The sequence below is a fragment of the Lepidochelys kempii genome, chromosome 16 (genome assembly GCF_965140285.1).
Source record: "Lepidochelys kempii isolate rLepKem1 chromosome 16, rLepKem1.hap1, whole genome shotgun sequence".
NCBI classification, from domain to species: domain Eukaryota; kingdom Metazoa; phylum Chordata; order Testudines; family Cheloniidae; genus Lepidochelys; species Lepidochelys kempii.
This window is the reverse complement of record NC_136395.1, coordinates 13,318,589-13,341,581: the sequence shown is the minus strand read 5'-3', so window position 1 is coordinate 13,341,581 and position 22,993 is coordinate 13,318,589. Positions and strand designations below refer to the sequence as shown.

Genomic DNA, 22,993 nt, shown 5'->3' with positions numbered 1-22,993 from the left:
TATTTTTCCAGTTAAAGGAAAGCCTATGTGTTAGGGAATAGGAGAACCTTTTCTGCTTACACCTAGCCGAAAGCTTAACTGGGTAAGTGAGTGCCCCATACATGGTATATAGACTGTGGATAACATTTTAAAAATCACCTAAGACCCAGATTCTCAAAGGTATTTGGGTGCCCATCTCTCATTCATTTCAAATAGAAGTTGGATTGCAAATCTGGGCCCAAGTGACCTAGGAGCCTAAGATCCATTTACATAAGTGATGTAGGCATTTAGGAGCCTAAATCTCATTGACTTTCAGCTACTAAATGCCTAAAAGGCAGATTTTGTAGGTGCCAAAAGATACAGTGAGGTGCCTAATGTGATTTTCAGCAGGGCCTCGGCACCTAACTCCTATTAATGGGCGTTAGGGCCAGATTTTCAAAGGTGCTTAGGCATCTAAAGATGCAAATAGGCACCTAGTGTGATTTTCAAAAGGGTCTAAGTCACGCTTGAAAAAAATAGAACTTAGGCTTCTAAATCACCTATAAAGAAAAGGAGGACTTGTGGCACCTAGAGACTAACCAATTTATTTGAGCATAAGCTTTTGTGAGCTACAGCTCCCTTCATCCGATGAAGTGAGCTGTAGCTCACAAAAGCTTATGCTCAAATAAATTGGTTAGTCTCTAAGGTGCCACAAGTCCTCCTTTTCTTTTTGCGAATACAGACTAACACAGCTGCTACTCTGAAACTAAATCACCTATGCTCTTTTGAATAATGTTCCCTGTATCTTTTTAGTGCAATCTCTCTCCCCTTCACTCTTCTCCTTTTCCCGTAGATTCTTCAACCCAGAGCATGTTCAAGTCCAGATTTCTAACCCAAAATATCTGAGTGAGTTTGAAATTGGGCAAAATGAATTAACCAGTCCCTTTTTGGAACTCTATTACCTGGGTCTAAACAGCACCTGGATCTAAACTCTATTAGCTGGGTCTAAACAGCACCTTCCTTTATCCTGCATGTGATGAGCACACTCTAAAGGTTCAGAAAGTAATCTGCAATAACAGCAGGATTCCTGGCATCCCTCGCAGATCCTTCATGCAGCCAGAAGGTGCTTTTAAAATTGGTTGTGTGCTGCTCTCTGAGAATTTTCAGGTGCCCTGTAATATACAGTATCTATAAGTCTAATCACGGCTCCCTCGCTGAGAGAGAAGTTCAGAGTTTAGCTGAGGGGCAGTGGCCCCATTTTCACAGCAATAGCGTCAAGGGTCCCCGTATTGCTGTCGTTACCCTACACTGCAATGTAAGTCATTTGGATTTCATATGCAAAGAGCTGTGATAAAGTGCATGTCCGTCACCCATCTGTCCCATGAAGCCAGGGGAAATTAATCCATTTCACATATCCCAAGGGATCTGCTCTCAGCTTGGTCGGGAGATAACTACACACCCACGAGCCAGCTCAAGCTTGCGGCGCAAACACCAGTGACAGCAGCTGCAAAGTGGCATTTGCATGACAGGTGACTATTTGCTGTGCTGCTTACCCCTTCCTCCTACTGAACCGGCCCTGCCCAGCCTTCCCCAGCTCCTGTCACCCTGAGACTTGGGCTCCTGGAAGCGGGCAGCACGAGAAACTTAAAAGCAAATGAGATGTTTCCACCAGGATTGATCTCTCCCCGCTGCACACACTCACGCACACAAAGTCACATGTGGTTCCACGCACTCCCAGAAACACACAGTCACGGTGTCATATACCTGCACACACTCATGGCGTAACGCACACACCTTCCTACGCTCACACATACATAGTCCTACATCTATCCAAACACACACATGCCAGGCCCCTGCTCCCCGTTCCCAACATGGCAAAAGAAAGAAAATAAGCGAACAAAAAGAAAGAGCAGCACCCAGGCCTTCTGCCCTGCAAGGACCCTACCTTTGGTAGGAGACCGAGGACAGCTTGGCTTTCTGCTGTGCTTCTCTCTGGGAGCTGAGAATAAGAAGTCTCTCCACATCCCCAGGCTGAGGCCCTAGGAGCTGGGCTTCTCCCTTTCCTTCTCCAATCTGGCATGCTTCACAGTTGCAGTGGCAGGGACACCTGTGCCCACAGGTGCTCTTTAATCCCTTTCTGTCTAGTGCGGGGTTTGTATACCCCATCACACCTGGCCACTGCTGAATCCCTGTGGCTAGCAAATATCCTTAGTTCATCCGAGGACTTTCGGGGCTGTGCAATGGTCTCTCAAAGAAGGTCCAATGGCATTGCCAACAGGCCTTGTTAGGCAAGAGGGAAAGGCATTATCAAGCCATCACTAGGACAGTTGGCTTCCAGGAAGCTCAGTACCTTCAACATCACATCACTTCTCCCAGCACACAACAGTGACCCCCATGAAAAACCCGCTCACGTACAGACGGTATGCACCCAGCTATGCGTTTCCATGCGTGCCGCCCTCGTCACCTATTTGCCTCCTTAAATGCATGTTTTCAAAAATCGACCCGTGTCCACGTGCTGCGTTACACATGCATCCGCACGCGTGTCCAGACTTGTGTTTCCACAACTAGACAGCTCTGGCCACCCCACTGTCGTTGCATAGTCCTGTTGCCAGCCACATGGCCACACGTACATGTGTCCGTACACACCGTTATTTCATCTGGCACGGGACACACACAACACTGCACACACACACTGTTCACATGTTTCTCTCCTCCTCTCCCTGTGCACTTCATCCTACCAGAAAAGAAACAAAACCAAAACAACCATCTGCCTCTTGTTAAATACTATTAAAACCAGAAGCAGTTTTTAAAAAAAAAAAACAGCACACCAGCCCTTGCTGAAGGTTGAAGCCACCTTGAGCACAATCCTGGAAAAAGCAGATACTTCCCTCCGCTTCTCTGTCAACTCCACTTTGCATCAAAATCTCCTTTGTATGTCACTGAGTTATTAAAGTTGTGGATTGCGGCACAGTGTGTTAGCAACCAGGGAGCTCTCCATGAAAACTCTGCCCTTGACAAATGCTACCAGCCAAGACCCAAAGAGTCCCCGCACCCTTTTTGTGTGTGCATCCCATCATGGTTTGAAGGGAGAAAATAATCCCTCCTCTTGATGGGCTTTTGTACCTTTTATTCAGCAGCTCCAGAAGGAAGTAATTTCTAGCAGGCCAATCTGGGGGATGCTCCATTCTCACGCTCCGAGGCCTGTGGGGCCTTTGCTCTTTTTAAAATATTCCCTTTCACCTGCAGAAGCAGCTCACAGGGAGGGTAATCAGCTCCTCAGCCTCTCCCCCATCAGCTTTCAGGAAGTGAGGGGGAGGGAAGCAGCCAAACTCCAGGCCTCAAGTAGGGCCAGCTGGGTGCTAGTTAGAGGCGTGGAGGGACTAGAGAGGAGGAAACCTCTGCCCACAGCCAGAGCTGCTCCACTGAGTCTATTTCAGTCCAGTGGCTGAAGCTGCCTATGCAGGCCACTTATCCAGGCAGAAGGTGGGATGTTACATCGTTTCATGGTGGAACTGAACTAGTTCCACTGCAGAGGAGTCCTCCACAGCCATGGAGGAAGGGCTGAGTCTGCCTCAATGGGTCTCGAAAAATGGGACATTCCCTCAGGGTCTGGGAGCAGCATGTGAGCTCCAGGCCTCGCTCCATCCCAGCACCTAGCCCTGGGAGGTGCAGGTTCGGAACCCAGTTGGTACCGACAATTTCATTTGAGGGTCTAAACTCTCCAGCTAAGTGGCATTGTCATTCTCGGTTTTCATCTGGGACTAGGGGCCAGATTCTCTGGCCCAGCCAAGCTGGGCTCCTGGCCTCCTCCACAGTGAGACAGACAGACATGCACAGGGAGAATTGGGGCAGGCACAGCAGAGCTCTCGCTGGTGACTTGGTGTGCACATGGCGAGACCCACCAGTTGACACTAACCGCCAGGTTAGTTGAAGCATGCTGGTGGCCTGCCAGGCCAGTTCTGCTGACCCCAGCCAAAGCAGTGGGGCAAAACCCACTGGCCATATTCCTGAGATGAGGGGGAGGACTTGGTGGAGGGAGGAGGGTTTATCAATGGGTTGTTTTTAAATATGTATGACATTAACGAGGCCATTTAGCAACTGGATAATGTGGCGGGGGCTTCTTAGCTGGGCAGCTACTGCCCTCAAAAAGTTCAAGCTTTACCCTCAGATCCTCCTGGGCCACAATCTTAAAAGCACACAGAAACCTCTCACTCAGAGCCAAGTCCTGCTCTGTATCACAGCAGTGTAAATCCAGAGTCACTCCTCTGCAGTCAGTGGACGCAATAGGATTACTCCAGATTTACACCACTTTAAGTGACACAGAATTAGACCATCCACTAACACATTCAGTTAAAGAGCTAGGACCCCAAGGCAAACCCATGCCTGAAAAGGGGACAGTGGGTTGGCTTAGTGCTCAAGAAGGGCTGATGTGAAGGGGTTTAGCCTGTAGTCACAGACAAGCAGTCCCATGCAACCGATCCTGGGACCTCAATCACAGAGGGTCAGACAACAGAGATTCCAAGAGAAGGAAAGGGCTGATTGCACAGGCTTTGCCCCTCCGCCACAGCCACTCCAGCACTGGGAGAGAGCAGGAGGAAGGGAGGGGGAGCTGCTCCAGGACAGACAGCCCAACAGTGGGAAAGTGGAGGCGAGGAGCAAAAGGTGCTGTGTTTGAGGGATCTAGCCCTCAGGCAGAGACATCTGAACAGTCAGTCTGGGCTCATGGAGCAGGAGCAGTAGCTAGACCTCAGAGCCAGTAGCATCTGAGCACCTCACAGTCCATAGCTTTCCTCCTCCCAGCACCCCTGGAAGGTCCAATCCCTGATGGGGAACTGAGGCACATTTGCCCAAGATCACACAGGAACTCGGTGACAGAGCTGCAGATTGAACCCCGCGGAGTTCCCCAGAGTCCCAGTCCGCAGCCTCTCTACTAGGCTGTCCGTCTCCCTCCATGACGGAGCCATTAGTCCAGCCCTGAGCAGCCCTGCACCTTCACAAGTACAGAGACCTGACTTTCCAGGGGATTAACCCCAGAGAGGCTGCCATTCCAGCCCCGCACCAGCAGGCATTATGATGCCGCAGTATGACAAGAAGCCACCACGCTGCTCTGCTTGTGTCCGTTCCAGGGTAATAAGCGCACCCACTGGCCCCTTGTGGTTACATGAAACGGAATAACCAGATAATAGAAAAGTCACCCACACTTATTACAGTCTAATCAGGCCTGCTCCATTGTCCTCCGGCTAATGTATGCAGCAGCGAGTCTAAGGGATCTTTGAAGGAATGAATTGTCAGCTCGCGGAAGCGAACGATGACAGGGGAATTATTGCTAATCCCACGCTGGGGCCGGACCACTCCAGAGGACTTAAAGAATGGTTTGTCTGTTTTTTTAAAAAAAGGAGAGGATCTTCTTTTCCTAAGTGCTGGTGCAGATTTGTTCCCCTCTCCTGGCTGGCATTGCACCAAATAGTGACCAGGAATCTGAAAAGAACGAAGAGAAGAGGAACAGGGGGAAAAACGACAAAGAGAAAAGATAAAGACGGGAGATTAAAATTGCACTGACGCTCCATGTTACCCACTCTGGGAGTGTTGGCTCCAATTAAATCTTCCCCTCCCAACAATACACCATTGTCATTTACCTAGTACTCAAGATATTGCGATAAGCGACCATGGTAGAGAGAGCTTGTGACTAGTACTTGATCATGTAACAGTTGGATCTTATCTGAAGGCCCAGTGGATGTGGTTATGGGGCCAGCCCCTCCATTGGTGTAAATGAGCAGAGTTACATGGAAATTAATGTGACTACTCTCATTTGCACCAGTTGAAGTGCTGGCCCCTGGTCTGAAATTAATAGCTTCAGAGCAACATTAGCAGAAGGGGAAAAAACAAAAGAAAACAAAATTCTCCTTCTGGGTCCACATCCCAGATGTTGCTGATGGAAAGACACAAGCATGCCGCTTTGTGTCCTGGTTTCCAGAGCCCCTTCAACACCCACCTCAGGAGTTTCTGGAGCTTCCCAGGACTTGCCTCCTTTGGCACATCAAGCAAAAAGGGGATAGGAGCAGAAGCTAGCGTGTGGTACTCCTGTAGCAGGAATTCATCCCAGCTGAACTGTACCCTTGGGCAGAGGCCCTGCACAAGCGCTGTGTGCCACTTAATCTCTAATTGGAGGTCAGAAATGGCACCTAGGCCCTTATCCTGAATTTCACCCCTTTTGCACGGTGATAACATAGGGTAAATGGAGTAGGCCTGATGCCCTCCATGTGTGGGCTTGCGTCAGAAAAGCACTTAAGCATCTGCCTATGTTTAAGCACGTCAGCAGTCCCATTGGAGTCACTTGGGGAAAAACATGTGCTTAAACTTAGGCATGAGCTTGATTGCCTTGCTGAATCGGGGCCTACCCACAACCGGTGCAGTACGGCCGCAGTGGAGCAAAGTTTCGCCGAGCTCCCCTGCAAAGGCACCTAAGCCCTGACCTGGGGAGACCAATGCTAAGAGAAGAGGGGGAGTTTGGTCTTCTGCCCTCTGGGCCACGCCCGCCAGCTGGTACGGAGTGGAAGTGTAATGTCACCGGCACCAGGCAGTGCTAAAGGTGGTTATGTCCTATGCGATGTGCAGACTAGGCCTGGCGCTGCCAGCCTCTGGAAAGCTTTCCTAGGGTCTCTTTCTTTTCCCCAAACTCTTTGTGAATTTGGTTTGATGATGGAGCCTGGATCATACCACCGGGAACACACTGGCTTGGGGAGCAGAAGGTCAGCGGAGGGCTAGAAGGATGCAGGGACATATTGTGTTCTTGGAGCTGTTTAGGCTGAGGTGGGGTTTGGCTTGAAGGAGCAGCTGTCCATCCCCAGCGGGTTTTATATCGTTGTACAATTATACAGCTGTCCTTAGAGTTTGGATGAGGTGCACCTTACGGAAAGGGGAATAAATAACTGTACTTCGACTGAGTTCTGTATGTATCACTGAGTTCTGTCTTTCTAAACGTGCCTGTGGATACTGCTGTGAGAAACCAAAACCTGAACATGCCTCAGATGGCATGGGGTGCACACCCCGGGCAATGCACAAGAGGGATTTAACAGCGACAGGCCCCGCTGGGGAGGAATGGCTTTGCCCTTCAGCACCTGGACTCTCTAGAGGACATTGCTTGTCTTTTGATTCCAGCCACCAGCCTGGCAAAGCGAGGCCTGGCAGAGATCCTGAACAATGCCATCCCCAGCATCTTCCCTGTCGGCAGAAATGGTCTTGTAACGGACGGCTCCCACCAAGCCTCAGGGATCGAACGGACACCCAGCTTGGGTTCAGGGCAACATCAGCAAGGTCCTGAAGGCAGAATCTGCTGAGAATGGAGGCACAAACGTGAAGCTGTGCGTGCTGCTTCTGCTTCTCAGATGAGCGAGAGTGATCCGATAGAGAGACAGATGAAATCATTCTGATTGCAGTTTCTGAGATCAGACGTAACAGGAGTCGGGGCAGTTCAGAACACGTGTGAGGATTTTTTGCAATGAACACAGCATGGACTGAGCACGTAAGCGGGCTTCAGGACAAGAGTTTCATTTGCATTTAAATAGATTTAAAGGGTGACTCGGTCTCTCTCTTTCCATTCACCACGTGGATAGGAGCAGGCTGATTAATGCAGGTAATGAAAAATAGCCCTGGCTAATCCATTCTGCTGTAACTGCTGATACTGATGGAGAGAAACATGTAAACCACCATATTATTTTATACTGTTTGGGACTAGAATTTATAGAGGGCATGGCCTGCTGAGACAGATATTCCAATGCCAGCCACTACCTGCAGGACTCAGCGTAGGGAATGGGGTAGGAGCCCTATGTGAACAGCTCTTAGCTCCTGCAAACTCAGCCTCTCTCAGCATGAGTCACAGGGGCGCTCTCCCCTCCTTCCCCAGCCTTTCCCTTCACAGTCACTGTAGGGTTTGATGAGAAGCCACTGCAGTCCCAATCTATGTCTACACTGCAAATTGAGGTGTGACTGCAGTTTGGGCAGATGTAGCCACACTGTCTTTGCCCATGGTAGGATGGCTAAAAACACCCATGTAGACACGGCGGGGCGGGCTTCAGCGTGGGCTATGCAAGCCGGACGGGGACCTTAGGTACATACTTGCTTTGCTAGCCTGCACTGCTGCAGCTACATGGCTCTTTTCAATAAGGCTGGTGGAGGTATGTCCATCCATGCGGCAATCACACCGCGGATTGCAGTGTTGACGTACCCTAGGAGGAGACCTCTCAACAGGGGCCCTTGCCTGGAGGGAGTTCACTACTGCAGGAACCCCCACAAAAACCCAGGGTTCAGATGAAGGCAGCAGCCCTGCTAATGTTTTACACAGCATTTCACCCAAGCCGATTACACGTAACAAAACAGAAATGAAGAACATATGGGCTTAGATGCGGCTTCATCTCTATACTGGGTTCAGTAGCACATCAGCCCTCTGCCTTGGGGTGATTTTATGCCTGGTGCGGAGGGGAGGGGGTGGGTTCTCTTCTCTACCAGTGGCTGTGGTGTCAGCATTCGGGCAGCCACAGAATAGTTACAGTTACACCGGCTCCCACTTAAATCCCACACTGATCTCTAGTGTTTAGATTGGGCTAGCCCTCAGGGACATATACAGCTTGCTCATTATAGAAGCTTCTGTTACTTTTTGAAACTTAAGACTGGAACTCATTTGTGTGTGTATGTTTACCTGCTTGAACCTTGTAAATAACTCTCATTTCCTTTTCCTATTCATACATCTGTATATCATTTATTACAGGATAGGCTACAAGCATTGTTTCTGGGGTGAGATCTAAGCTGCAATTGACCTTGGGTAAGCGACTGGGCCTTTGGGACGGGGAGTAGCCTGATTATTGCTGCAATTTATGGTGTAAGGGACCATCCATCACAAAGATAAGCTTACGCAGGTGGCGAGACAGATCAGAATACCCAAGGGACTGTCTCTGACGCCTTTGTTCAGGCTCTTCTAGTGCCTGAGTTTACACTTGATAATTGGGTGGTAAAATCTAAGTATAGAATTCACAACCAATTTGAAGTTTGTTTCCTGCTTCTTAACAGTCTGCCTAGAGGGTCGTCCTCATGCTCTGGAGCCACAGCAGGACAGCCTGACAGGTGGGCTTTGCTAAGGCACTGGGGATTCAAAGGATAAATCTGCATGAAGGACCATTCGCCCTGTGCCACTCCTGCAGCCAGCCAGAGCCAAGACTGGTCTCAAGGCAATGGAATTCTTATTGTGTAACTTCTTCTCTACAGCCTGGAGATCACAAATATTTCATGATTGCAAGGGCCTGGCTCAAATCAGAGATCTTACTAGAGAAATCACCTTCCCAGTGATGATTAGAACATAAGAATGGCCATACTGGGACAGGCCAAAGGTCCATCTAGCCCAGTATCCTGTCTTCTGACAGTGATCAATGCCAGGTGCCCCAGAGGGAATGAACAGAACAGGGAATCATCAAGTGATCCATCCCCTGTCGCCCATTCCCAGCTACTGGCAAACAGAGGCTAGGGACACCATTCCTGCCCATCTTGGCTAACAGCAATTGATGGACCTATTCTCCATGAATTTATCTAGTTCTTTTTTGAATCCTGTTATAGTCTTGGCCTTCACAACATCCTTGGCAAAGAGTTCCAGGGGTTGACTGTGTATTGTTGATTGGCACAGCCCGAGCTGGCCTCAGCATTTTGGGGGTCAGGCCTGCCAAACTATTTTTGCTACTTCCTTTGGATACATGGGCAATACAATCCTCTGGGAGACAACCCAAATTTCCATGTGTGTGTGAGAGAGAGAGACACAGACAGACAGACAGACACCTACCATGCAAACAATGGCTTTGCCAGTCCACAGTAGGTGTTTGCACTGGTCCAGATACAAATCCCCAATGGAGATGAGACCTAAGAACCTAGGTTCAATGGGGAACGCTATGGGAACTCAGCGCCTGACCCTGCAGCCGCTGAAGTAAATGGCAAAGCTCCTGTTGCCTTCAAGGGTCCATGGTCAGCTCTGTAACCAGCTCATCACCAATTATTTGCACCATCTAGAACAGGGATGGTCAGCCTTTCCTGCCCAAGTGCCACAAGCACAAAATACTTTCCAGGTGTTGGGATGGGCACTGCAGTGTTAGCGGGACTATCTTCTCCTCCATTCTCATGAGATGCACCAAGAGTGTAGGCAAAACTGGAGCTGCTCTGTGAGAAGGAAAGCAAAATTAACTTGCCCTTGTCATGGCTTCAGCAAGGACCCCAGGCCCTTCTGGCTGCTCACCTGGAAAAGGGTACAGGGAGAAAAAAGAGAGACTCTCTAGCATAGCCAATAGCCCAGTGGTTAGGAGACTCACCCAGGATGTAGGAGACTCACGTTCAGTCCCTGCTCTACCTGATTCCTGACCAGCTCTCCTCTGTATGCTATTCTCTGGCCCACATGCTGCAGGTTGCTTAGTGCATTTGCAATGGATAAGCTGGTAAACCTTTGCTTGCTGTCAGGAGTCTATCCAGGGAAGCTCATGTTGCTAGCCACACAGGCTCCCTGACGTAACAGCACTGGTGTTGCCCATAAAAAAACCCTGTGATCCCCCAGAATTGAAATTCACTCCAGCCACTGAGGAAGCAGCTACCATACGCAGGGGTCTACTGTCTCCTCCACTCTCTTCAGCAAGGGAAATGAACTTGCCATGTTCTTAGAAGCGCAGCACTACTGAAGCCGTGTGATACTATGGACAGCAGTCACACTTACTGAGAGGGGATAAACAATTTTCCAACTTGCAGAAATAAAACAAAACAATCAAACAAACCCTCAAACTTGCGTGTGACGCTGTCTCGAATGCTCAGAGAGCCACAGCCTGTCTCCGGCCTGTAGCCTTTTCTGTTGGCTTACCCCTTCCAGAAGCAATGATGGCTTTCCCACGCACTCACAGCCAGCAGGACAATCTAACTGGGGTAGCCTGGGGCCACGTCCATAGCTGAGTCTGTATGGGTGATGCCACGTGTCTGGAGTGGAGGGGCATGGCAGTCACCAGCCTGCCTTTAAAGTGTGGATCTAGGAGCTTCTGACAAGCACAGCCCCAGTAACTATTCTGCCAAACTTGGCTTGCTATCCAACAAACCCTCACCGTCGAAACAACACGTCTGTCCTGCACCCTTATTATCATTCCCTGGACCACTTGCAGGCTTTCAGAAACCCATCATTACAATGATAATCAAGAATCATAGGACACTGCGATTTGTACCTGCAATACATTTACACCGTGAATTGTTTGTAGAAGAGACACACAGAGACAGAGAAAGAGACCTGCAGCTTCAGTGCCATTCAATTCAGGAGCAGTAACTCCCACGCCATTTGATTTGTCCCCTTTCATTTTCTAATTTAAATTGTACCTGCTGAAAACCAGACATATATTTACTTCGTCCTCTGCGCTCTTCTTTAGCCTTGAACCGAGGAACCTTGAGACATGCCCTTGTTTACTGCACCTTGAAATCTCTCCTCTGTGCAGAAGCCCTCCTCTGGTTTCCCAGGCCTCCACCCCATGGCGAGGAGACAGGTTTGTCTGACAAAGCGCTGCGCTCCCGGACTGTCAGTCATGCCTGAAGTAAGAGACAGAGCACTCTGGAAATGACTGCAACAGTACTTAGCAAATGTAAAACGGAGAGAAACTCACTGCAGGATGCAAATGCAGCGTGAGTCCAGTTTTATTAGAGTATTTTGCACACAGTTCCTCTCTTGAAACACAAAGACACTAGAGAGGTGACTGTCACTGGTGAGTAATGATACAGCACAGTGGGAGGTAAAGGGAATTGGGCTTAGGCCAGCGCAAGCCACCCACTGAGACTGGGTCCTCCCTGGGAGCAGGCTTCTGCAAATATAAGGCGTGAGTCTGATCTCACGCACACCTGGCTTCAGTGAAAATATTCCTGATTTGCACCTGAGTGAGATCAGAATCAGGCCATCATTTTGACTAAATGATAAACCTGATTCCTCACGGGACCCTGCCTGGTTTACGCTGGGATAACGTCACAGATTTCAGCAGGGTTACACCACAGTCAAACTGGACTGACTCTCAGATTCACACCCAAAACCTTCCATCCAGCTGTAAAAAGAGCAAGATTCCATTGGGTAACTCGTGCCCCAGGAGCGCCACCATCATTCCTAGTCAATCGGGGGGAAGGGGGGGGGCTGTAGGCTTTGCTGGCCCCTATTTCTCCCAACAGTAGAACATATACAGTTCTCCATTGCATTCAGCCATGCACCTCTCCCCTTTCTCTCATTTCTTACAGGCCTAAGCTCTGCTACAGCATTATACTAAAGGTCAAAGCCGCTCCCGTTGAACGAAAGGCAAAACTTCCCGAACAAGGATCCACCCCATATAACTAACAACGGAACGCTGGACAGTGATTCCATATGTCGCTGTGTCGACAGGCCACTTCATCCCACCGGCTCCCAAATTCAGACGTGGGCTGAGCCGTGACATCGATGGCAGAGACCTCACTTCCTGTCCCAGTCACACCTCCCCTGCCCCAGCATAATGGAGAGGAGAGGGTGTATCAAGGCCAAGCAGAGCAGAGCGCTGTTATTTCTGATCTTCCACTGGGGTAGGGCCCGTTATGCCAGCGGTGGAAGTAAGAGCAGGCCCCCTGCGGCCCTACCTTCTGCTGGGGCCAGGTGGCTGTGGACCGGAGAGCTACCACCAATGCTCTGCAGCAGCCGCTCTTGGAGGGTCAGGGCCAATTCCTCAAAAGAGCTTACTTGCCCCCTGCCCATAACACTGTGAGTGGACAGTAGTTCAGGACTGAATCCCAGGCAAGAGCGCCCCCTTATGAAAGCACTACCGCCGGGCTGTTGCCTCTCATCCCCAGGCCAGACCAGCTTGGAATGGCTGCGGCCACCGATGGCCGTCAGGCCAGCCTGTCCATGTGGAAGCATCCCAGCTGCACCTGACACCTTAGTTCACAAGCTCTCCCTTAGAGGAGGCTGCTGAACAAAGGGCCTAGAGCAGAGGTGGGCAAACTACGGTCCAGGGGCTGCATCTGGCCTTTAAGATGTTTTAATCTGGCCTTCGAGCTCCTGCCGGGGAGTGGGATCGGGAGCTTGCCCCGCTCCGCGCGGCTCCTGGAAGAAGCGGCACGTCCCCCCTCTGGCTCCTATGCGTAAGGGGCAGCCAGGGGGCTCTGCACGCTGCCCCTGCCCCAAGTACCACTCCCATTGGCCAGCAAATGGGGCCAATGGGTGCTGCAGGGGTGGCGCCTGTGGATTGGGCAGAGGGGGGACATGCCGCTGTTTCCAGGAGCTGCTTGAGGTAAGCGCCACCCAGAGACTGCACCCCTGATCCCCTCCCATGCCCCAACCCCTTCGTCAGCCCTGATCCCCCTCCCACCCTCCAAACCCCTCGGTCTCACCCTCCTGCACCCCAGAGCTCACCCCCGCACCCGCACCCCTGCCCCAGCCCGGAGCCCCCTCCCGCACCCTGAACTCCTCATTTCTGGCCCCACCCCAGAACCCACACCCCCAGCCGGAGCCCTCATCCCCAGCCACACCCCAACCCCAAATTTCGTGGGTGTTCATGGCCCACCATACAATTTCCATACCCAGATGTGGCCCTTGGGCCAAAAAGTTTGCCCACCCTGGCCTACAGTTTCACTGGGTCCCCACTCTTGTACTTCAGAAGAATTAAATTCCTCCAGCTCCAAAGGAAACAACTCCTGGAGACCCAGCTCATGAACCCCGGCTTTCAGCCAGGGCCAGGCAGAGAGAGCAAGGAACAGGGAAGCACCATCATAGTTTGTTCCCATTAGTTTCCCCCGCTTCCTGGTTCTGTTTTGCCAGCTAGCAAGGCCGTCCTCAGCTGCCTCCAAAAGAGGTGCCTGCTTATTTCCCTGTCCTTCCACTCCAGGTAGGTGTTCCTCTGCAGGTAGCGGGACAGCCCCAGCTTGCGCCTCAGCAGCGCCTTATTCACTTCCTCCAGCACAATCAGGATGATGCCAGCTCTGCCCTCCACGAACTGCCAGGACTGGGCGATCTCAAGCTCAAAGCTGCACCACTTGCTCTCCATGAAGTGGTCGGAGATGACCGCGATGACTTTCCTGCTGCTCAGGAACCCTTCGTGGATGATGTTGGAGGCAACGGGCACCCCCGGCGTGAAGTCCCGGTAGTGGAGGCAGAGGTGGAAGGGGGGTACTCCCCCCTCCAAGGTCTCGACCAGCTCCTTTCTCACCCACTCAATGTCCTTGCTGGAGTGGATGACAAAGGCGTCGTAGGTGTCATCCCTGTCCGCATACCGCCGGCATCCGCTGAGCAGTACCAGCCCGTAGTACAGGTTGAAGTAGTATTTGTAAATGAGGAACAAGAACAGAGCTCCAGCGAGGGCCGGGCCCACATAGATGGCCATCAGAATGGGACTGAGTTGGCAGGAGGAGAGGTCAAAGTTCAGCACACTCACATTCTTCAGGTGCTCGGGGCTATTGCAGACCATCAGCTTGGTGCTCCAGAGCAGCTCCCCGTGCTCCTTGGCCCACTTCAGGAAACTCAGGTGGCTGCAGGAGCAGTCAAACAGGTTGCAAGAGATGTCCAGGTGGACCAAGCTGCTTGGCAGGCTCTCCAGAGCCTTTTCTGTCAAGACAGTCAGCTGGTTGCTGCTAAAGTCCAGGACAGTGAGGGCCTGGAGAGGCTTGTAGGCCAGGTGGTCAAAGGTCAGCAGCTTGTTGTGGCTGATGTTTAGCTTTTGCAATTTATTAAGGGTAGAAAATGCGCTCAGAGACACCTGTATCAAATTACAGCTGGAAACATCCAGGGTGAGCAGCTGGGTCACTTTCATGAAGCTGTCGCCCAGGTTGTTGCCCTTAAAGGAGTTGCCGGCCATCTTGAGCACTTGCAGGGACTCTAAGCCACAGAACGCACACTGGGACTCAACATGAGTGTTGGTGTAGGAAATATCAAGGTAGATGAGTTTCCCAAGGGAGAGGAAGACAGGAAAGGAGCCAGGACCATTCAACTTCGAGTGCTGAAAGTCCAGAGACACCAGCTCATTGACACTCCAGCTTCCAGACACGCTGATTTTGGAGTTGAAGCTCAGGTTCAAGTGCTTCAACTTTGGGGTCCCAGACAGGTAAAAGGCACAGCATTGAATGAAGCTGAGCCGGTTCTCACTCAGATCCAGGACCTCCAGGTTAGGCAGATCCACAAATGTCTGCAGGAAGCCAGTGAGGTATTTGCTTTTGGTGATCCGAAGCACTCTCAGCTCTTTGAAGGAGGACAGCTTCAGGGCAGGCACCTCACTAAACTTGCAGGTCTTGCATTCCAGCTGGTGTAGTCTGGAGGCAGTAGGGACCGCTGACACCTGGTTGAGGTAGATATCCACCATCCGAATAATGGAGGTGTTGACCAGGCAGTCAAAGAGAGTGTCTGTGCAATTATAAAACCTCTCGAAGCAAATGAACACAAACTCCTGAAGCTGCACCTGACACAGTCCATCCAGGAGCCCATTACTAAAGTCCCCCACTCTCCGAATGTTCCTGAACTCTCCAAGAACTAGTCTGTTGACCTGTAAGCCAGCAAGGCCTTGGATGCCAGCCTTCATAACACTGGTGTTCTCAAAACAAGCCCTCAGAGACAGCTCATGAAGATGAATCCCCTCAAAGGAGCCTAGCTGAATGTATTTTATATCATTGATAGAAAGCACTAATGTTAGGTTGAGGCCCTTCTCTCCTTGCAAAACATCCAGGTCTCCTGTGGAGATAGATGAGATCTTATTCGATTGAAGGCTCAGGAATCGGAGAAAAGTCAAGTTGGAGAAATATTTGGGGAGCTTCAAAGAGTCGACATTGTTCTTGGCCACATTCAGTTCCTGCAGAGTATGTAAGTGTCCAATGGGCAGGTCAGCTAGCGAGGATATGCTGTCTTCCACAGCTACCAGCTTTTGCAGGGATGTCAAACTATAGAAGGCTTTTGGACCCAGATGCCAGAGGGGATTTGCAGTCAGAATCAAGGTGAGCAAGTTATGAAGATCCTCAAAAGCATAGTCTTCAATTGTCTGGATGCGACACCTGTTACGCAAGAAAAGAGAACAATATACATGAAGCATTATCACTTCTGTCACACACACGCACATGCATATGGGTACCGCGTTACTGCACTGGGTGCAGACACAGTGTCATTATGCCAGGTGCACATGGGTATGGAGCATTACCAAGCTAGGCAGCTTTGCAGACACACCATTATCAAACCTGGGGCAATATTATCACACCAGATCTACGTGTGAGCACAGCATTATCGCCCAGAGATGCAGACCTGCCCAACCAGGCAAAAAGAAATCAGCTTAGTGGAAAGGAAATGAATGCTGACACATAGAACACATCTCTCACATCTCTTCTGCCCTGCCTAAATCTGGAATTAAATTTGAAAGCAGGGGATTTACAGAGCCATCTACAGTGAGGCAGGGTGCAGGCTTCCTTTACAACCTGACAGTCCTAATCAAAAGCACCCATTAACATTCCAGGGTTTCTTCACCACCAAAAGGCCTTAAAACAGAGGCTGAGCGTTTACAAGGCACCTAGGAGATCTGGGTACCTCATTCCAGTTAATGTTCATGGGAACTGGACACAATTTCCTCAGGGAGCTTTGACAATCTCAGCCTTCATTTCCGGAATGAAAGGAAACCTTAAACTCAGAAGAGTGCCGCGGAGTTACCAACAATCCATGAGAAGACCCTAAATCTACATCAGGGTGCGGAATGTTGTATGTGACTGAATCTGCTAGGGGCAGTCTTCAGGATTTGAACCCAGAACCTTCAGTGCTAAAAGCATGAGCCTCTATCGCTTGAACTAACAGACTAAAAATGCCACAGCCAGAAATAGTAGCAGAGTCGTAAACCTCTTACGTGATTCAGGCATGAAATGTGGAAAATAACCCACATACTCCTAGTATGGGTTAAAAGCTAACCTCCCCTAGGGAACCTCATCCTGAATGTCTAAGGTCTAGTGGGGTTGAAACCCCATGTTGAATACCCATTCTATAATAATAATACTATCTTGCTCTCCTATAGTGCTTTTCATCCATAGATCTCAAAGCACTTTGCAAAGGAGGACAGTATCATTATCCCCATTTTACAGATGGGGAAACGGAAGCACGAAGTGGTGACGTGACTTGCCTTTGGTCTCCTAGAAGGCCAGTGGCAAATCTGGGAATAGAACCTAGGTCTCCTGAGTCCTAGTCTAATGCTCCATCCACTAGGCAACACTGCCTCCATCACCAAATCTCCTATATGACCCATACACTCTAACCAATCCCACTTGGTTCAACAACCACGTTTAAGCCCAGGAGCTTCAGCACCATACACATGAACCTCTACCACTTGGCCTAAAGGATTTAGGTCTGGATTGAGCCGTCCGTCCCTATTCAGCAAAGATAAGCACAGGCTTACGTGCTTTGCTGGCTAGGGGGTGTACTTAAGCATGTGCTCAAATACTTTGCTCATTCGGAATTTTAGTTCCAGCAGCGGAGGCTTATAAGGAGTCAGGTACACGTATTTTAGTCCCAGATGAAGTCTGAGCTCTGCTTGCTAGTCTAAAGGAAACTGTCCCTAGAACAACATAGAACACAGCTTCAGCTCCTAGCATCCGGAAGGGAAGGAAAGGCCGACTGCTCCTCTAAGCAAGGAGAGTTAGTGAGGGATTAGCGTGTAGGGATACTGGATTCTACCCTGAACCTCCAAACCTTAATGCCGTGGCTCAGTCTACACTTAAAATGCTACTGCGCTTCAGAGTAGACACTCACTGCCGCAACGGGAGGGGTTCTCCTGTCGCTGTGGTTAATGCGCCTTACCGGGTGGCAGTAGCTATGGACTGGTCTACATTATAAACTAGACTGACCCAGCTACAGCACTCAGGGGTGTGAAAAGTCCACCCCCTGAGCGCCATAGTTCAGCTGACCTCAGACAGCGGTAGGTCGATGGAAGAATTCTTCCGTGGACACAGCTACTGCCTCTTGGGGAAGTGGATTAATTACGCTGACAGGAGAACCCCTCCCATTGGCACAGATAGCGTCTACACTTGAAATGCTGCATTGACACGTCTGGGCTGCTGGAGAGTTCAAGAATAGACAAGCCCTAGGCTGATGGAAGAACTTTTCCGTTAACCTAGCGCTGTCTACCCCAGGGGTCAGTTGGCATTTATGTTTCGCAGAAGAGTGGATTTTCCACTCCCCTGAGAGAACTAGCAATGCCCATGCTAGTTATCAGCGTAGATCAGCCCTGAAACAGCTCATTGGGCTGGAGGGAGACAGACAGAGAGGTGCTGGAACAATTTTTGGAGTGGGGGTGCTGAGAGCCATTGAACCAAACTGGTTTCAGAGTAACAGCCGTGTTAGTCTGTATTCGCAAAAAGAAAAGGAGTACTTGTGGCACCTTAGAGACTAACCAATTTATTTGAGCATAAGCTTTCGTGAGCTCACGAAAGCTTATGAACCAAACTGTAAACCCTGTATATAATGGAAACCACTTCAAGCCAGGGGGTGCAGCACCCCTAGTTCCAGCACCTATGGACAGGCACAGTAAACAGCTATCTGAACTTAGAAGGGAATATCCTTGACAAGCCCAGCAGCATTCAGCAATTGCTCAGACCCGGTGTGGGATTTCTCTTATGCTGAGAGCGGAATTCATCCCAAAGCAGATATCCCTGATTCAAGGCCAAAGGCGCCACTTAAAACTTCAGCTCAGATCTCATGTGAGGCTCTAGTGGGTGTAGAGTCTGAAATGGGCCATCGGAGCTGGAGAGAATTCCATCATCAGAGGAGATGTGCCAGTAAGGACCTGGTCTTAATTACCATGCCAGGTCTGCGGGGTAGGGAGCTTTTCTTCTGACATGTCTGTAAAGTGCCGCGGGTACCAATGCCTCTATGTAAACAATAGTAATCATTATTATTAATATAATTCACCATTCCCATTGAATCTTTAAAGTGCAGGTCAGCTCTGTAGGAGTGGTGTCACTGGGTCTCCACATTTACTGTCTCTAGGTGATCTCCAGGTCAAATGTGCCCTATTTACCACTAAAAAGATGCCCATTTCTTCACTTGCAACCCACAAAATGCCACGTGACACTTGCACGGTGTACGATCTATCTTGTGCATTGTCACCCATAATGCAGGTTGTGAAAGAGAAATAAGGGCTTCACTTACTTCTGTGACCCCCTCCTCCCCCCCAATCGTTTCCAGGTTATGTCCTCAGTGACACCCGTGCAACCGCTTCACTGCCCACGTGCTGTCAAAACAAGGGGTCGCTGATTCGGACTTAGGAAACAACTCTGCTGTGGATGCACAAGAAGGAAGGGACTTCAGCCCATCATCCCTTCGTGGAGTTGTCTCTGACAGTCTAACAGAAGTAGTAAAGCCGAATGCCCCACGGAATGAACACGAGTGACATGAAGTGCAGGAACTGCACCTTAGAACAATATCCCTGTGACAGCACTGGGCACGATCTTAAATTATGGTGCAGGATTAGAACCCTTTTTTAGCCAGAATCACCCGTTGAACCACACAGACACAAGAGCAAAGAGGGCAAAAATAACAGTGCCTGTCCCCTTGTCAGTGCACTGGCGATTCTGAAACAGGATTAATCAGTGTGACGCAAAAGCCCTGTCTGCATCCAGTAGGACAACACCAATGTGAAAGGTTCCATACCTAGTGAGGTCCAGAAACCTCAGTGCAGGGACTGCTGAGAAATAATTTGAGGTCAGTGACTCCAGTGGGTTGAAACTCAGATCCAAGTTCTGGGTGGAAGGTGGGATTTCAGCGGGAACTCCAGAGAGGTTCAACTCCATGCATCTGTAAGTTACGTTGGTGATCTCCTGCAAATATTCACAGAGCCAATCCACAAATCAACATCTAGATTCCACAGAGTGCCAGAAAGTTAAACCATTAAAAAACTATCGCGTGCAGGCTAAATATCTCTGTAACAGACAGATCCTCTGGGCCGCACTGAGCAACAGGAAGTCCAAGCATCTGCACCTATTCTAGTAATAGCATCTCTGCTTCCTAAACCAATAACCAATATAATTACAAGTGTAATGAGGCGCAAGCCCACTGGGATGTGCCTACTTATATCAGTGGTGAATCTGGACCAGAGCTTTTAAAGACCAGATTCTTTGTGATGCTGGTAATACACCAGGGAACAGAGATACTCTCAGACAGTAACAATCCAAAATCAGCATTAAACTTAATTCTTCAAGTTAACATTTAACTTTATTTCTTATAGAACTCGTTTATTTATAAAAGTGACGTCTGGAAACAACCAACTCAGCAACAAGTTGCTGACCAGTGGCTGCAAAACCAACTCTGCAACGTATTACAGGAATAACCTAAAATATTAGAGCTTACAGCAGTAATAATACGGGGTCTGAGGTCTGGTCTACACTACAGAGTTAGGTCGACCCAAGACAGCTTCCGTCAGCCTAACTATGGAAGTGTTCACACTTAAAGTTCACTCCCGCCAACACACCTGCACTGCTACGCCGACTTAATAACTCCACCTCCGTGAGCAGCGTAGAATCAAGGTTGATGTAGTTAGGTCGACACAGCATCAGTGTAGACACCGCAGTGCTTATGTCGACGGTTACTGGCTTTCAGCACGCATCCCACAATGCCCCACGCTGACGCCACAATCGATACCAGTGCTCCTGGTGAGGGCTCGCACCGCCGACACAGGGAACAAAGAACAAACGCACTCAAGCAATGTAATTACTGCGGCAGCTATATGCGGACGAAAGTTAGGTGGACTTAATTTTGTAGCGTAGGCATGGCCTGAGTCTATTGCTGTAGGAGAATGGGATCCATTGGTTAATAACTGCACCTCAGCAATACCAAGCCTATGGAAACAAAACTAAAATAGGTCAAAGCTACTTTTTCTGGTTCTGCGAGTTGGTTTAGTCCAGGATTTCCATGGTGGCGTATGCTTTCTGCAAAGCTGCGTAATACTGCTGGCAAAAGACAACGCACCCCACAGGAAGATGAGCACTCAGCACATCAGAGACACCAATAACACAGGCTGGGGAAAGCTGCTCTTGAGAAACAAAAGGATTTTGGTTATTTAGAGATCACGTACCTCCACACAGGGGTTGAGGCTGCTGGCCATTAACTGCGACAGGAAAAGTGTGGCCAAAGACAGCACAAAGCAGGTTGGAAAGGAGAGAGCTTCTCTCCCGAACATCTTCAGGAGGTGACCATCCAGTGGAGAGAACCATAAGTGAAAATAAAAGACTCTAGCAAGACTCTGACCCCACCATCACTGCTCCTCCCAAGGGCAGAGGGAGGAGAGGGAAGTGAAACTGAAAACAAGGCAGCTCTGAGGCATGCTCTGAGAACAACACTCTTCCGTTCAGTTGCTTGTAAAGAAGAGGAAGTTACAGGAAAGCATGACCTCCTGGGCAAAAAGCCCAGAGGTGCCTGGGTCCCATCAGAGCAATCATTTAATGCCTCAGCTTAAGATGGAATAAAAAGGAAAACCACCCCTTTGGAACTCATCTTTCCTGGGAGAGAAAAGACGTCCATCCCACACACTAATACATCTGAATGCACTAGGTGCATCCAGTGTTGGCACTGGGTTTACCCTCACAACCTCTGGCTGCCCGTCGTACCATACAGACTAGGGGAGCCGGGGAGATTATACTGGCATTACACAATGCTCCCATCTCAAGCAGAGCAGAGGTCTGCCGGAAACGAGCAGGATGGTACCAGGCATGTGCAGGGAGCAAAACACGCTGGGTGGGGCTGGGAAGTGACCCAGTCGGAAGGAGACTGCTGGTGTGGATTTGCACAAAGGAGCTTTCACCTGGCTGGGATGGCACTTAGGGCACAAAGCATTGGGCCCATACTTTGTTAAACACTGCTGTTTGTTCAGATGTATCTACAGCTGTTGGACAAGTTGAGAGCTCTTCATCTCATGCTGCCTGCCCCAGGCTGTTAGATGTCTTCCTCCTTCTTCCATTCCCCCAATCCTGGACAGCCCTACAGACGTGATTTGTACCAGGATAGAACAGCTCTGGCCATGCCAGCATTAAGACACTGTGCCTTCTCGGATGCTGGTTCTTGGGGAGAGTCGAAAATCAAGCCTGGCAGTGCTGCATTCAGACCATTTCTTCCTATCCTGATATAAATATACCCTGTCTGAGGACTTCACCAACAGATTTCAAAGCACTTTGCAAATACTAACTAAAGGTTTTTCTACCCGGGGACACCCAGAAACGTTAATCCAAATTAACTAAAGGTGTGAATTTGAAGTGAATTAGTTAAACCGCATTCAACCCCATTAAAAAAATTAAACTAAACCAAATTAAGGCCACGTTAATTCTGAATGAGGTTGTTCACACAGGGGTTTAATGCGGTTTAACTAATCCACTTCAAATTCACAGTTTAGGTTAATTTCCTGGAGGCCCCCATGTAGATGGGCCCAAATGGGCACAAGCCCCCTGTGAAACAGAGAAGTGTTATTATCCCCACTTTTGCAGAGGGCTTGTCTACACTACAAATGCTGTACAACTGCTGTACTGGCTTAGCTAGACTGTCAGAGACCCCAAGACAAGACGCAGCTTATCCCAGCAAAAGGAATTCTTTTGCCAGCATAGTTAAACTACTTCCCCGAACGACATAAACTGTGCCGGCAGGATGTCTCATGACGTTGTCACCAGGACGTTTGCCGGTATAGCTATCACAGTGGGGTGTATGTGATTTTTTTCCCAGACTCTTGGCTGACACAGCTGTGCTGGCAAAACCTTGTAGTTGAGATCAAGGCTCAGAGGTTATATGACTTATTCACCATCACTCAGAACATCAGTGGCAGAGCAAGGAATAGAACCCAGGAGCCCCCGCTGAGAATGGCATGCGCTAACCACTAGCCCACACTCCTCCAGATCCTGCATTGTCTATCAGTGGCTGCACTGGTAAGGCCTTTTCCTCCTTGAGAACATTTATCACCTCACCTGTCCTGAGGGTGTGAGAAGAGAATGAACGATCCTGCCACCTGGAGACCAAACGAGGCAGCGCTCCTTGTGACTG

General features: G+C 49.6%; 1 protein-coding gene across 1 annotated transcript; it reads right to left on the bottom strand.

Annotated features, from left to right (window-relative positions):
* Positions 1-13,493: 13,493 nt before the first annotated feature.
* TLR4 (toll like receptor 4) lies at positions 13,494-22,194 on the bottom strand. The gene is made up of 3 exons (XM_073313952.2): positions 21,045-22,194; positions 19,625-19,791; positions 13,494-15,996 (listed from the first exon to the last, which is right to left on the bottom strand). Exons 1-3 carry the CDS (start codon positions 21,147-21,149, stop codon positions 13,746-13,748), a joined length of 2,523 nt encoding a protein of 840 aa, XP_073170053.1. The 5' UTR covers positions 21,150-22,194; the 3' UTR covers positions 13,494-13,745.
* Between the last annotated feature and the right edge of the window lie 799 nt (positions 22,195-22,993).